Source organism: Pteropus medius, unplaced genomic scaffold (genome assembly GCF_902729225.1).
Source record: "Pteropus medius unplaced genomic scaffold, Ma_sr-lr_union100, whole genome shotgun sequence".
NCBI classification, from domain to species: Eukaryota; Metazoa; Chordata; class Mammalia; order Chiroptera; family Pteropodidae; genus Pteropus; species Pteropus medius.
This window is the reverse complement of record NW_024344378.1, coordinates 6,589,929-6,606,575: the sequence shown is the minus strand read 5'-3', so window position 1 is coordinate 6,606,575 and position 16,647 is coordinate 6,589,929. Positions and strand designations below refer to the sequence as shown.

The window sequence follows — 16,647 nt, the reverse complement described above, 5'->3', positions numbered from 1 at the left end:
CCCACCTCACCCTGAAGACTTAGCAGTCGCACCCATTCTTGTCTTGCCACGAGACAAAGCACGACAGCGCTCACGCGTGCCCGCGGTGTGCCGAGGGCGACGCATAACTTCCCGTGTCCTGCCTGTAATGCGCCTCTCCTCTCCCGTTCTAGGAAGCATCTGGAGGGCTAACGAGTGCAGTTATCACAGGGCTGACTTCGAAAGTCCCCTCAGGCCTTCTGTGCCTTTATTATGTGATGACAACTGGTAAGTCCCAACTGAGAGAGGGCAGAACTCTAGAGATAAGGCAGAAGCAGGAGTCCCTCAGGGATTAGAAACGGGCCACAGAAAGGCGGGGCACAGGAAGAGGAGATGCCCCACGTGATGTCAGCTTCCGGTCCTGGTGGGCTCACCCTGACAGGTAGTACGTGCAGAGGGCCCGGTTGGTGAGGGAAGATGACTTAGGTCCTGGAATTTCCCGTGGGCCCTCTGGATGGACCTCCCAGGAACAGACAGTGGATATTGAGGTTTAGGGCTTAGCAAGAAAGTCCCATCTCAAGACCGGGGCTTGGGCATCAGCAGGCTACAGGAGGCAGTGGACCCCGTGAGACCCAAGGCAATCGTGTGGTATGAGAAGAAAGGGGTGAAAGCAGAACCCTGGGCACGCCAGCGTTTAGGGCGGAGTTCCCTGCCTGCTGTCCTTATGAAAAACATCAAATTCCTCTCTACTGGGAAAAAGCATGCTGTTGGTAATTTCCCTCCACTGCAATGAGGGTGTGGGGAAGGCACAGCCTGAGATGTCCTTATATGTCCCCTTACACTCCACTGATCCAGCTTCTTCGGTGTCCCGAGCTTTCGGCCAGATCCAGCCTTCCTTTTCCTAAACTGATATCGTGCCTGGCCAGCTGGTGTGTTTACTCTTTCATTATTTAGAATTTTGGTTAAGTCTCAGCAAAATTTTCTTTTCAAGTAAAGCTATTAAAAATCACCACTGAAAATATTTAATGTCTGCATTCTCGCGAACTTGAAGAGCGTATCACGGTTGGAGGAGAGAGTCGAAGCCAAGATAACATGCTCGGGAACACGCCAAAAGAATCGGAACCATGACATCGAACCATCCAAACGCCATCGGAGACCGAAGGGCACGGTTCGTTCGAGACTTCGAGATGCTGTTTTGAAAGCCGGGCACTTGGCATGGTTGACTTTGAGCTCCCTGACTGGAATGCAAAACATGCTTCCGTGTCCCCTGTCCCACCCACGAATGTGAGGGGCCACCACCTGCGATGACACAGGTGTGTCCTGAAGAGTGCCTCAAAGACCGAAGCTTCCTCAGCATGGTGCTTCGCCGCCTTTCCAAGTGCCAAGGGGACCTCACGGTTAGTCAGCGGAGCTGAGCGGAGAGGACTCATTTTTCACTGACATGCCGACTGACCACTGGAACCTGCCACCCTGTGGGTCACTGTCTTCTCATTCTCTCCAAGGCCAAGGGTGAGGGGACTCAAGTCACGTGACTCAAAGGCACGTGAACAGTGATGAGAAAACAAAATTTATCGACCTCCGAAAGTGCGTCGTTAAGAGGCAGAAGCAACTTTTAACCCCCAAATCTATTAATTCAGCTCTAGTCAGACACTGGAATGTAAAAATGGACGGAGGACTGTGAGCAGGAAAGGCATCATCCGTGCACACGTTCGGCTGACGGGGTTTTTAATGCCCAGTCGTTAGGTTGTGATAAGCGACGTGAACACAAGGTCCAGGCTCACGTTGTGACAGAAGCCTGGGGGTCGTTCTCTTCCACTCGGCAGACTCCTCCGAGATCCACAATTGTGTTCAGGTCCAACACCCCTCGGCAGGTCACACCGAGCTTCTCCCTCTGGCCACACACTATCTCTTGTCCCACCCCATGTCCCTCCTCGTCCCATCCAGCTCCTCTGCTCACTTTCAGCTTCTTATTTGGTCACTGAGCTGCAGTTTGCATTTTGAGGCTGGTCTGATAAACAAAGCTGTGACTCGGGCAAACGCTGGTAACAAATGACTCTGTGCTTATGGACTGCTATCCAGGATGTCTGTGTCTGTTGTACTTCAAGTGATTAAATATTAACCCAAAATGTGAAAAACGTCTCCAGATCCTCAAGAAGTAAGGACAGTAAATAGGTACCCACTCAGGGGGAAATGTCACAGTTTTGGGCAGATGACATTCCTTTTAAGCCTCCCGAACTGCGGAAACATCCACGCTAAAGCATTCCTTTTTAGGAGACAGAATGGTCCACCCTACCACTCATGTGACAGTTACTTTTTCTTTGTCGGCCACAGTCTATTGGGCTGTGGATATCAAGAAAAAAGGGATAAAAGCCTGGTAAGGAATTTGACGAACCAGCAGGGACTCTACACGCCTGTGGTTTCTGCCAGGTGGGACCAGGCTGCTGAGCATTACAGATTAACTCTTTGTGACAGAAAATTGCTCCTCTTGCCTTAGGATGAGCTTATTCTGGCCAGAAAAAAAAAACATTGTGCTTAAAATAGCACCAACTCTGTTCATCCTCTTACAGACTGGGACGTATTAAGTCTGCGTAAGTCTCATTCCTGTGAGATTTTCTATCAGGTCTCAGAGTGTTCATGGGATGGGAAACAAAGATGCTGGCAAACAGAAGACCTCTTCCTCTATTTACCCCTTTCTTCCTTCTTTACCTGTCCCAGCTGGTCAGGCCACCCCAGTCAGCGCTCCTTCGGTATATTCACAGGGCGATGGGGGAAGGCGGGGCTCTGCCCTCCTGAGCACCGAGGAGAGGACCTACCAATCCGATGGTTCCCAGAGGCGTACACGCACACGTGCGTCGTACTGTCTTAGAGCGAGCTGCGACAGACTTCCCAGGGAGCAGCGCTGCCGAGGTCTGCGCCTACAGAACAGAGCTTCTCAAACTACTCTGCACGAGCAACGCCCAGGGGTCCAGTTGCAACACAGGGCGGGGGCGGGGCCCAAGAGCCAGCACTTCTAACACGTTCTGGATGATGCCAAGGCTGCTGGACCGAGGACCACAGGGAGTTAGCGAGGCTATGCGGTGCTTGTGGTCGGAGAGTCAGCAGATGCGAGTACCCGCATGCAGCCAAGCGAACAGCGGGAGAGGGAACCAAGTTGATCCCCACCTAACCCTGGGCGTTGATGAAGATCTGTTCTCCCAACAGTCGTTCTCAAACTTGCCCGACCTCTGTAATCACCTGGGCAACTCTAAAAACACTGATGCAGGCTCCCACCTGGAGAGGCCACAGGTAGCTTCACAAGCCCCCCTCAGTGAGTCTGCAGAGAGATGCAGATCACTGCCCTTGGTGTAGATGCAAATGGACTTGACTATTAAGACCACTTTCCTGTTTTTCCTTTACCAATTCTTTACAAATTCATCTAGTTCATATACCGTGTTAGGGAAATGGACGGGAAGAATATTAGTACTGTCTCTCTGGGTCGTTCTCAGAGGCTAGAAATGGGAAAAAAAACCGCCATGTTCAATGCGCCTCACACCATGGGGAGCGTGACGCCAGGAACAGCCTGGCCGTTTGCGCTCTGAAACTCATTCTTTAAAATGACGCGTTTGGCATAACCTTGCACAGAAACGGTGGGGGCATCATTTGCCAAAAAAGAGCAACAGGCTCCGCGTCTGGAGACACGAGTTGGGATTCGACCCCCCCACGGAGGGGCTGTGTGACCTTCGGCAGGTCACCCAACCTTCCTGGGTGTTAGTTTCCTCATCTATGAAGTGAGGGGGTCGGACGGTATCATTTCCACAAACACTTGGCTTCTACGGTCTGTGATCTATGATGAGACCCGGTCTGTCTTCCTCCACACGCCTTCTCCTCCTCTGTGACCCCGGGAACAACATTCAACCAACCAGAAAGGTGCTGAAATTGGCCACAGGATGGCCTGTGTGTGATTCCTGTTTTCCTCGATGACGATACCCGGTTTTTGTTAATAATAACCTCCAGGGGTTTTACACCTGGACTCGGATGTGATTTAGGTAACTCAGTGATAGGTTCTTTAATAAATGACTCAATGGTCCCTGTGAGATTTTTTTGTTAGGAGTTGTAATTATAGCTAAGGCCTCTATAAGCTGCAGAAGAAATGTAAGATAGAAGTCAGCAAAATCCAGGCTAAAGCTCCTCTTCTTGTTGAAGTGATCGCTTATAAATATTAGTAAATCATAAATCGGATATTAGCAATAGATTAGAATGACGGGGTGAAGTTAGGCTGAGTTGGCTGACAGTTATCTTTTACATTATACTTGCATCTAGTTGGAGTAGGTCAATCATTAGCCATAAGAGATCATCACTGATTTGTCAGAGAAATTTTCTCTAATAGTCATAGCTACTTTAATTCTCTTGGGTTTAGAGCAAAAACATTCTAGGTGAAAAGGCAACCATAGTTGAAAAACAAATTATTATTTACTCTTCTGTTATTTTCTTAGTGTATTATTTTTTACACGAGGTCAGGTGCATATAAAAGTCTTGGCAGAGTGCCCAAGAAATAGTAAAAGCACTAAAAAAAATGTTAACTATTACTATTATTTAAACTAATTGAACATCTACAGTTATTGGTTAAAATTATCTAAATTCTGAAAGCCACTGAAAAATATCAGTCATATAGATAAAACATTTTTAGGACCCAAATGTGCTAGAAACATACATCTCCTGGAGTTCTGGAATTGCTCTTCTGACCTCGTACCAGCATTTAAAACACATGTACTGACAGCAATTAATTCTCTATTTCCTAATCCCTATGACTTGTTGACAACTCACCCACCATACACTGGAGCTCACATACCACTTAACAAAAAACATCTGGCAGTTTCCTGGTATGTGTTTAAATATATGTCCTTCTGAAGAAACGCCGATATAGGACGTGTGTAGGCAAGCACAATAAAATGCTGAATGTTACCGTTAGAACATACGCTAACGACCCACAATTGCTCAATTTACTCTCCCAGGGCTGGAGGTGCATTTCCAGGGAACCTAGTCCTCCTTCTCACTTGGTCTTTCCAGTCCCTGACGGAACACAAGGATGTCAAAAGTAGGGGCCTGGAGATCACAGAACCAACCCCTGGTCTGGCCACATACACCTGGGGTCACACGGCATCCTAGCTCCTGCTCCCATAACCAGCACACGGCGGTGGGGGCTGGAGTGTAAGCCTCCCCGACACAGCCACGTGCCTGCACGCACACCGACACAGACAGCGCACCGTGACGACCGGACAGAACTGACCACACGACTTGCCCTGCTGTTTTCGCCGATACTTCAGCCTGTGATGCTAACTCGCCTCTCCATGAAAGATGAGAACAGGGCAGATGGCTGGATGGGGACACGGAGAGACGCAACACCTGAGCTTCTGGGACCCCAGCGACCTAGTGCCCTGCCCTTGACTCTGCTGCTCCGTGGGGCTGCGGAGGGGCTGTGTACGGTCCCGTCTTGTGTTTGCTGCGAATCTCAGTGCTCTTGTCTGTGAGGGAGAGTCTGATCTGTTTCCAGAAGCAGAGAATTCGGGCTGTCCGGTGGCCATGCAGACCTCACTGTCCAGATGGCAGTTCCCTCTCCAACACAGGGAGGGGCAAGCCCCGCCGTCCCGAAGGCCTCAGGCCCCACCGGGAGCAGGGTGTGGCAACAGAGGTGGGCTGGCGCTCCTGAGTATTCTCCAACCCTAGTCCGCGGCCACAGCTTGCTTGAGGTCCTGTTGTTTGGCGCTTCGGGTGGCCAGTAATAGGGTTCATGCTTCATCTTCCAAGATGGGGAGACGAGCCCAGCCCTTATTTGCCCTACAGACGGGAGATGGAGAGACGGGGGCAGGCGGATGGCTAGATGGAGCCGGGATGGCAGAATGCCGGCTGCAGGCTGGGACGGAAAGCACGTGCATGTGACAGAGCCCCTGGCAACGTGAATGTCCACGAGCTGAGGCTGGCAGAGCGATGCTCCTAAGGGAGGTGCTGCACCTGTAGCCGCTCTGGCAAAGCGGCTCCTCTTACAGTAAGGGTGGCCTCGATCTGGAGCGCCCCAGAGTTGGTGATGGTCACCTGACCAACGCTGCCCCCCCCCCCGAGGCATGCGGTGACCTCTGCCTGTGCGGGAGGGCTGGTTTCACGTCTCGGGCGAAGATGTGTGCCCGTGCCTGACGTGGGGGCAAGGGGAGGGGGCGCCCACTGACTTCTAGGCAGGTCAGCTTAGCCAAGCCCCGGCCAGAGGCTCTGCCCCACGGTGGCTCACCGTGCAACGCAGCTGGTTGCAGCGGACGAGCTGAAAATCTGACTTGTTTTAGGACAGCTCTGACGATAGCCGGTGTGGTCACTCTGAGCTTCTTGGGCACTTCTGGGGGGCATAACTGGGTGGGGCGCTTCTAGCTGGAGGGCCCCTGAGAAAGGACCTAGGACCAGCAAGCCTCTGCCCCGTGAGCAGCAGAGTGGACAGTCCCTAGGTGTCAGAGGCCAGAGATGCTGGTTTGACCCCGACTGTCTACCAACTCTCAGCTGCCAGCTGTGTGACCTTGGACAAGTCACTCCTTTTCTTTGAGTTTTCGCGTTCGGATCAGTAAACAGGGCTTTATGAAACATGCCTCGTGGAGTTGCGACACTTCCAATACAGTCCCAGAGCCTGTATACGGTGCCTAATAGGTAGGCAATCAATGAATCGTCACTTTTATAGTGATTTTGACTGTGCTGCGTTGACCTCTTGAGTTGTGTTCCCCACTCCCTAAGACGCGGTGAATTTCATGCTGAAAGCCACCGTCGGGGGCCAAGCTACAGGGGAGTGTTAGCAACTGTGACTTCTAATTCTGGGTGTGTCACTGCTCTGCCAGGGGAGGTCGGGGAAGTTAATTTAATCTTCCAGCACCTTGTATAACAAGGTGAACGCTATCAATACATCACCTGAAATATTTTTAGAAGGGGTAACAAATAAACAACACTATAAAGCTGTCTACAAACACAGGTGACTCACTTATCCATGGGAACTGGGGACAGAAATCAAAGAGATAAAAGAAAGCCACTAATAATCCTGAAACCTCATCAGGTTAAACACCCGTACTTATCAAACCGAGGCTGCAAGCAAGGGATCAGAATGACTTGTTAGAGTTCATCACCTTCCCTTCCCTTGCTCTGTGCTCTGGTGCAAAAGTTATGAGTGCTTAAGCTCCCCGCTGGTTCTTAGCCACAGAGGGGAGGGATGCAGATGTCCAGAGACTCTCAGAGTGGGTCGCCGAACCTGGAGGGTCCAGCTTTGTCTAAAGGAAGTACTTTAAAATGACTAAACAACACCTGAAACAAGTCAAGTCATATAAATCTATCGATCAATCTATCTACCCGCCCACCTATCTACCTACCTTCCTATTTCTTTATCTAACCATCTATCCACCCACCCACCCACTCACCCACTTACCTATCTACCTCCTTATCTCTCTCTTCTATTGATCTATTATCTATCTGTTGATCTATCTACAAGCCTACCCGCCTACCTGCCTAGATTTTTTAAAGTAGATAGCACATTTCTGCAGGCAACACATGGAAGGTGAGGAGTTTTATTAACACTGAGAAGGACTCTAAGAATCACTTAGCCAACCACTTTGTTTTGCAGATGAAGAAAGGACAGACTTTCAAGCATTTTTAAGTACTGGTGGAAGAGAGAATGACAACACAAATATGTGTTTTGAGTACTGATGGGAAGTAATGACCGTGAGAAACAAGGGAGTATAAGAACACGGCTGTCACAGTGTCCCTTTCTGCAATCTCCCACGAGCACCGTTTATTGTTTATCCTATCATTGCGGTGACTTGAGCAGAGAGAGCAGTAATGATATGGCCTTGAAATATGGCTTTAGTATCCAAACAACGCGGACGGCTGATGTCATAATATTCCTTGGACTTCCTGAGCACCTGTGTATGATGACGGTCTACGACCGAAAGAAGCGAAGGATACACGACTCTTCCTTCGCTGTCTGCCTCCCTCCTTGTGGCCGGTATGCTTCCTTGTACTCAACCACACCAGATCTGGCCCCGGGGGGTGGGGGGCGGTTCTAGCCTCCCTCTGATCCTGGTGTCCCTTCCTTCGGCCCAGCCGCCCTTTCTCGGTGGGTGGGGAAGAACCTTGGGGCTCTGGGGAGAGTTCTCTCTGTACCTACCCAGGTCCTACAGTAAGTCCTCAGTGTCACCAATAGGTTCTGTGACTTTAAGCAAAACAACATACGAGACCGATTTTACCACAGCCTCGTTGATATAGACAAGAATAAAGCTCCTACAGCACCTCGTCAACGTTACAACGAAAGAACAGTATTTGAGGACCTACTGTACTTTCTTGTGGTCTAGAGCTTACGGTTCTGAACTGGACAGCCCACTTCAACGGGACACTGTCTCGTGAGATGAGCCCCGCCCACATGCGGAAGATTCCAGTTCTGTCCAGCACAATAGTAATATTCGCAGGTGATGAATCCTCACGGAGACCACATGCTCTAACGACAGAATGTGGGCAAATTTCAGTTCGATTTCAAACTTTTTTCCCTCTCATTTGACTATTATCACCCCTTCCTCTCAATTCCACCTTTATAAATTCATGACATCATTTATTCCTTCCAAAAATCTTCTTTAGAAATCGTACCAATCTCTCGGGAGCTGAGGTCTACGTAAGTGAACTTAACATTCCCAGTTGAAACTTGATGATCTCTGAAATCTAACTCGTTCTTCCTTTTTCCACTGTGCCACCCTACCAAGCCCTCACATAACAATACGGCACCAAGATTCCTCAAACAATGACAGAAGGTGATTTTGCGCATCTGGCCAGGCATCTGTGCCGGGTCACTTGCACACATGCACTCGTTAACTGTCACAACGGTCCTACCAATCGGCTATGTAGTTGATCCTACCAATTAGGTATGTAGCTGAGACTACGTTGTTTGCAAAACAAAGCAGCAGGCTCTCCAGCGAGTTATAAGCAAAAGTGGTGTAGCTGCCCCCTTTTAACCGTGTGTTGTCTGGGCTGCTGGGCTCAGTCATTTTCAAGGTTTCACCAAGGATCCCGCTCATTAATTTTCTCCTACAGACTTCTGTGCACTGAGTAGGCCGTATTTTAAAAGTAACTAGTTTTTCAATTAGTTAATCAGAGACACAAATAAATAACTGTCGATCAAAGTTACTGAACTGACTGCCAGCCTGAAGCCTAAGGGTGTCATGTATAACTTTGGGTGGGTGAAAGACAATTTCCAGTGGTCTTCTTTGAAGGATTAAAACAAACTTTCCCAGGTCTCAAGGGCCTGGGCCTACAGACTGGAAACCAATGGGCCAAGGGTTTCTTCCACCTTCCAACTTTCTCCCTCAGGTCTTCCCGATGAGCTGGCCAGCTACTCTGCCACCTGGCTGAGTCCCATGTAGGGCTGGTTCTCGACTGGGAGCCTTTCTTCACACGGCCTTGGCTCCTGGGCTGGGCAAGGGCGTCGTCATGGCTACCCTGTGGCACTCTCCATCAAGTCCTTTAAAAAGTCATCTTACAGGAAAGGCCCTACTTTTTGTTTGGCTGACATTTCCCTGAGACTTGAGTGTTATATTAACGAAAACAAGTCTGCGTTATATTTTGGGCTGCTGCTTAAGGAGTGTTCATACCTACGGAAACTGTCAAGTAGAAACAAAGTTTTATAAGCAAACAAAGTTTTTCTTTGGGGGCTCAGAAAACTGTACTTATATCTCATTCAGACCCTACTCTTCTGTTAAGGAGGCAGAAGTCAGGATTATCATCATTAAACGGCCATTCTCAAGGACCCTACATATGTTATGAATTAGCCATGATCCTGATTCAAAGCAGAGACAAATGTAAGAGTTACACTAAGTAACCAAAGACAGTTCGTGAAGACTAAAGCCTGAAAGAAAGATGGCCACATAGTAATTAAGAGTATGTCGGCAGGCCAAGGAGAAAATGGGGTATATCTTCCAGTGTTTATTTGACTGAACTGATATCCACATGGGGATGTGCAAATGTTAATCTAACTGTAGGTATATAGAGATATAATAAACATACAGATCTGTGTATATGAATCAAATGATATCAATACATACACATGTAATAACAAATTCACATTTATGTTATATTTTGGAGCATTTGGAACACTGGTGGGCAGAATCATCATTTTTGGAATAAAACCTGACTCCTCTGGAAATATTTTATAAAACTAACCCATTCTGGCATTAAATGTCCCAGAGTTATGTGTTAAACATTAACCACATATAGGCATGGTGGCTGGCTTTGTGTTTTGGTTAGTCAGTTATAAGTGGCATGGTTCGCTAGTACTTAGAACACTGCCTGGAAAACAATCAAAATTCGATAAATATTTGTTGAATGAGGATATGAATGTTCTACACAGTATATGATTTTGAGGACTCAAACCTTTCTGTACAGATGTTTTAGCTGTTTTTGTTTCTGTTTTTTTCCCCATAGCAATTTTAAATAAAGAGCTTCATCTGAGAAAACACTTTATCTAGTTTGACCTAGTTAGGCTTTGATTCCAATGAGATGGTTTTGGGGGAAATCTCCATGAAATGATGACATGGGGTTTTAGAGATTTTATGACAGAAATAATGATAACGGTAATGATAACATAATAACCATCATGACTCTGAGAACAAAGGCATTAAATACATATTAATAATTAGAAGAGGTGGTTCAAAGAAAATGACTACCTCGAAATGCATTACAATGGACAAATTGAATTTGGTCCCAGTGAGGGCCACGCTGTTTACTGAAAGAATATTAAACTCTAGCATTCCGCCATTAAAGGACACAGGGGGACAATTCTAGGGAGAGTTAACTCAAAGGCCACCTGGGAGAAAAGCGCCTGCCCACACAGGTAAATGATCTCCTCCAGGGCAAGCCAGGAAGGGGTTCGTTCACTTCGTGTGGGTGAGCACACTTGTCCCCAGGGGCCATTTTATTTACGGCTTCCTCCTATGGGATCGGGCTCATTTGTTTTTATATCTCAGATCTACGTGTAGTCCCTGCTTACACTGCATGTTATTATAAAACACCTTTCAGCATGCCGCCGTCAAAATGGAGTGCTCCCAGCAAATGTTCTCTTAGGGCAATAACTCCTTAATATAAACTGCATTTAATAAAACCGGCAGCGATTCTAAAAAGGAATGGAGAAAGGCGTATTCGGAGAAAATGTCTGGAAGAAATTCACAATTAATATTTTACAAGACATTTAGATTCCACGGATTCCTCCTTGCTGTTAAAATTTAAGAGCTTTTTCAAAACTGTATTCCTCTCTGTTATTACATCCTTAATTAAATTAATTTATACAGTGAATGCTCTAATGATGCTGCTGTAGATTTTCAATCAGAAAGCCTTATTGCTGGAGACAATATGTGTTAAGACCTTGAAACAAGAATGACATAAGGCACAGTGCAATCACTGGCGTGGGGATATCTGGCCCTGACATTTGATTACTGAAAAGATCGTGGTAGTTGTTCTGTGCCTCAATTAAGGTCTTCATTTTATTTTTTAATTAAGCTAAATTAGGTCAGTGAAAACAAAATGAATCCTGCAAGTTGCCTTTCCAAGGATTTCTCTCTGGGAAATGCAATGGCAGATGATGACATTTCTATTGAATAATTCTACCCGTTAGGTTGCGCCCGCCTGCAACCCCAAACAAAGGAAGGTACGCCGAGGCCGGTCTGCGGTACCCTCCAAGCAAACGCGACCGAAGCTGGCCCAAGAACACATGGCTCAGCTGTGGAGAGAGTCAGTCTAACAATTCTGCACCAAACACAACAGCTCATCCAGTAGCCCTCCCCGTGCAGACACGGACACAGTGTGTGAAGTGTGTGTGTGTGTGCATGTGTGTGTGATCGGAATAGCTTAAACTCCAGCATTCTACTATTAAAGGACACAGGGGGACAATTCTGGAAAAAGTTAACTCAAAGGAGAGAGTTAACGTGGCAGACACGTGCCTGCCCACAAGTGTGCCCGGTACCCAGTAGGCACTCAGTAATCATTACCGCTTTGTTAATCTGGCAAAACCGGTCATAAACAGGGCCTGCTGCTTACATGTCAAGCCACCATTTCTAGATGAGGACACGACCAAACCAGAGAAATGACCCCGACTCCCATTCCTTGCTCTCTGGGTTGAGCTGTTGGATTTGCTGCCTTTATTTCTAATAATCTATTTCTAGGATTTGCATTGAGCATTTCCGAGGATGCGAGACCCGGTCACGTGGGAAGAGACAGGCTTGAGAAATGGGTCCTCAATGACCTTGCACGGCTGAGTATGGCCCGATCCTCTGCCCCCCTAGCCCCTTGGCCTCCACGGAAGGGGTCTCTGAAATCCAACGTGACGCGAGAGGCAGGGCGTCTCCACGTGAAAATCTAAGGGCGGATGCAGTTAACTGCATGATGGAGAGTCCCACTGGCGGTTTCCCCCTCTCTTGTGTTAAGCAAGTTCTTTGTTTCCCTCAAGAAAGAAAGAAAGATGATCCCTAAACATTCAAGTTTGGTCGCATGATAAAAGTTCCATATGATACAAAACACTAACTACGAAAGCAAATCGGAAAAAAAAAAAAAAAAAACCACTGAAAAACCAGAGAACCCTAAACATCCAGCGCTCTTTGATCTTGTTTTAAATTGAATGTTTTGGACACTTTAGAAAAAAAAGGCAGCAAGTGCCTTTTTGATGGATTTTATCCACAGGAGAATGATTACAAGCAGAAAAGCTTTAAAGTGTCAGCTGGTGATGCATTTTTCTTTATCCCTTTTATTTTTATTCAGAAAGATATTAAAGGCATATGGCAAAGTGCATCATTAATTTCTTATTAATTTCATAATATTAAGGCAACCAGTTAAAATAGTAGTGGTACAACTTTAAATTACCGAACTCGCTTGGTATTTAATGAGAAACTGAGCACAGCAGGGTTTCCGTTAAATTAAGTTGTGCCTTCACATCACAGTAGGAAAACAGGTGTATATTGGTTTAGAATTATGGAAATGCTGACTAATTCCAAGGCTTGTAATCAAACAGCAAGGCACCCTGTAATATTTTTTTCCCTGAGAACATGCATTAATCTTTCATGTCTGGTCCCATTTCTTCCTGTCCACCAAGAAAGCGCACAGCTGAAAGAAAACCCCTTTCATGTTTTCCCGGTAGCTGTTCAGGGTGATGTTTATCAGACACAGCTAAACATGAACGCAAGATGTGGAACTCTGCTGCCATTGGCCTAATCGCGGTGTGAAGGCTGTGAGTCTGCAAATCAGCCTCGACTTCTCAAAAATTCTCATTTAACCTGACTCAAGTAATTGGGCCTATGAAATTGAACTGGGTAAAAAAGGAAAACCAAAAATGATCCGTAAACCATTTTTTTCCCCAACCCCTTAATAATGGGTCTCACAACCCTGACTTCTGCACACGGAATCATTCAGATGAGGAAGACATAGACGACATTTTTGTTTTAAATACGGAAGACGCTATTTGTTTCCTAAGGAAAGGGTCAGAGTGAGATGTCCCCAACAGAAGCACACTCATCAGTCACTCATGTGTTTTCCTACGTGGCCCGCTCATCGCGTTAACTCTGGGTTTCTTGAGAGCGTGTCCACGTATGACGATGGCATGTTGGGGGCTGTGATTCTGCTGGAGGGGACGGATTCACATTAACCGAGCTTCGCATTAACTGAAAATGGGAAGCGATTTGGCATCAATATAGCCTAAATGCTAAACAACTCATCATTTCAAATATTTTCTTAAACACACATAGAAGGGATGTTGTGTGCTAATTAGTGTATTTTTTTTTTTTTTTGAGTGAAAAAATACAGAGTGGTCTTTGGGTTTGATTAGGAGCCTGGGAAACAAAAATTATTTTTTTCTATCACTAGTTGAGCCAGCAAATATTTGGTCACTTCATTTGATAATGTGACTTAACACTGCAACCTCCTAGAATTTACATCGGAAAATCCCATTTGTATGGAAAATGGAGCTGAAACGCTACTTTTTTTTTTAAGTCATTGAGCCAAAAACACTTAGACCTACTAAAAGCTGCCTTACTAAAAAGCACCTTGGAAGCTTCAGGAAGAAGTAGTCGCCATATTAAATGGGGAGGGTGAATTCTCATACCACACACTTGCTTTCCTGAACCTTCTCCTCTTTGATGTGCTCACACGCAAAGCGGAAACCACAGCGGCACGACTCAAGACCAAGGCTCGCAATTTGTTCCTTCTGGGTGAAAAAGAAACTAACGTTCTGAAGACCTTTTGTTGAGTATCTTGCCACTACGAATATGATAACATTTTCAATGGATCGGAGGTGAATGAAACAGATGCTCTTTTTCTGGGGCTCATGGGGGAATAAAACGCATGTGAGTGTGTGTCCATCTACAGAAGCGGCTAAATGACATAAAGAATTATACCCTGAAAACATGAGGGGGCACGTATGCTGTCTTTCTTCTCTTCTTGTCAATAAATCCATTATCATTGCACTGCTTACCACAGGTTCTTCATATAACCAACGCACATCATTACGACATTAAATTAACTTGTCATTGATATTTGGGCCAATGGGGAAAATATCTACACGGCATAGGAAAATTCATACCAGCATGCACTATATAAAATTGTCACAAAAATAATGCATTCTGATGAAGTAGCTACATACGACATCAGTTCGCTTCTAGTGAATTGCATTCATCATCAAATATTACTGGGAAGGAAACAGAAAACAAAAAGGGTAATAAGCTTTGTATTTTTCTGTTCTCTATCAACACGAAGCCACAAATCGGGCATTAAAACATTGACTTTGTTAACCGCCGTTGACTGTTTAGAAACCATTAGGAGGTTTAATATTATGGCTGTACAGGGTACATTTTGTCCTTTCAAGAGAGAATCTAAAGACTAAATTTGAAAAGGGGCTCCTGGTGCGTAAAAGCTTTTCCTTTCCCATTTGCTTCCCTTGTGTGTGTTGGGCTTTTTTTCCTCCCTTTTAAAATCTTAGCCCACCCAATACTCTTTGGCAGTGGCTGTGACCCAGTGGGGTCACTCTGATTTTCTAACCAGGGGACACGCTATTTGAGAGCTCTTTCTGTCAGCATTAATGCCAGCTCCTTTGTGGGCTGGCCAGCTGGTTTGCTGCTGCAGGGGTCAGCCCACACTCCTCAAAAGACCAAAGTCATTTTTGGCACTAAGAGCCCATAACTAGAACCTTCAGTTGAAAGGACCATTTTCAAGCAATAAAGTGATTTTGGTACAAAAGTAAACCGACTCACCCCAGGTAAAGTTTTAATATTGTGCAGTGCATTCTGGGCCTCAAGTGCAGCTTTTCTTGTATAAAATGTTACGAAACAACAACCTACAGAGAGAAATGAAAAGGTTTTAGAAATTTCTGTGAATGCTTTGCTTAGATATAATGGAGACTGTGGCGAACAAATAATCTACTTAAAAGGATGCACAATTTAAAAATAATAAAGTGCATGAGAACAGTAATAACAACATCTCAAGCATTTACACGGTGCCTTTCATCCTAAATCATATTTATTAGCTTTACCCACGTCGGAGATCAATTCATAACTCTGTGCACCAACCACCTGCAATCCAGCTCTTCAGAAATGAGGGTGGGAGGCGGGGGGTGAGCTGTTAATGGGGCTTGTGGTGTCGCATCTACGTGAGAAGCGTTTAATCACAACAACAATAGCAGAAACATACATTAGCCATAATTTCCTTAAAGGGTATCTCTAGAAACATCACACTTTAAAATCACTTTCTAAACTCAATGGTTTAGACAACTGGATTATAAGCTTCTTAAAGGCTAGGATAATGCTCTTTTTTTTATCTCCAGCACAGTACATAATGCAAAGTTCTGTACATGAGATGATGTTTGTTTGCCAGAATGAAGACTCTGCTTTAACCGGTTAGCAATTATGTTATAATACAGGTGAGTACCTGCCCAAACAGATATTTGCACACCCTGCCCCATGTATTAAATGTGGATGTGGCACAGTGACTGGCAATCTCTAGATTCCTTATTTCCAAGAGCCGACGGGAGTCCAGGCTGAACGTCCCTCCAGGAGAGGCCAGCATTTATCGTCTTCCCGGCCAACTCCCTCCACCAAAGAAAACGGGGTCAAAACCTTAGCCCGTTCCGTTTGTGTTCTGAAGGATGGCTGACCCCTTCTTCAACCTATAGCTAAAAATACTGGTTAACGTATTGGGTTAAACCAGATAAAGGTTAACGACTTGTTAATTAGCATGCAGTTTCTTAGCATGGCCAGGCTTGGAGAAACGGGGTGGACAAAAACTTTCAAAATTTAAAGAAAGATGATGCTGCCTCTCATCTGGGCTGCTCTTTGCTTAGTTGGGCTGAGAAAAAGTGGAGAGAGATTCTCATCAAGATTGTACGTACTTAACCCCGACTTTACTGAAGAATCCTAATGCAAAGAGCCAGAGAGACAGGGAGAGCTTTGAGAGGTACTCCTAGACCAAGGATGGCCGGCAGCAGGAGAGAAATACACTACACTTAGGCATCAACACTGGCTCTGTTTAAGGGCACGATGTCACTAAGACCAAGAGCAGAGTTACAGAGAGGGGAGTTGATACCACAAGCCATCTTTAGAATGATAAGCTGGCGTTCTAATTTTTCCAAAACAAAAGCTTTTTCAAAGGAGGAAAAGAAAGCACAATGCTGTTCCT

The 16,647-nt window shown here is 45.9% G+C and overlaps 1 protein-coding gene across 14 annotated transcripts in view; it reads right to left on the bottom strand.

Moving 5' to 3' along the window:
* Nucleotides 1-16,647, bottom strand: part of CELF2 (CUGBP Elav-like family member 2) — a 473,931-nt gene that overhangs the window by 86,389 nt on the left and 370,895 nt on the right. For 12 of the 14 annotated variants that reach the window (XM_039871055.1, XM_039871054.1, XM_039871051.1 and 9 more), the window contains one exon: nt 15,228-15,310. The exons of the other annotated variants lie outside the window; for them this stretch is intronic. In XM_039871055.1, coding sequence (XP_039726989.1) covers nt 15,228-15,310 — 83 coding nt within the window. The remainder of the gene's footprint in view (nt 1-15,227; nt 15,311-16,647) is intronic. 14 annotated transcript variants of the gene reach the window in all.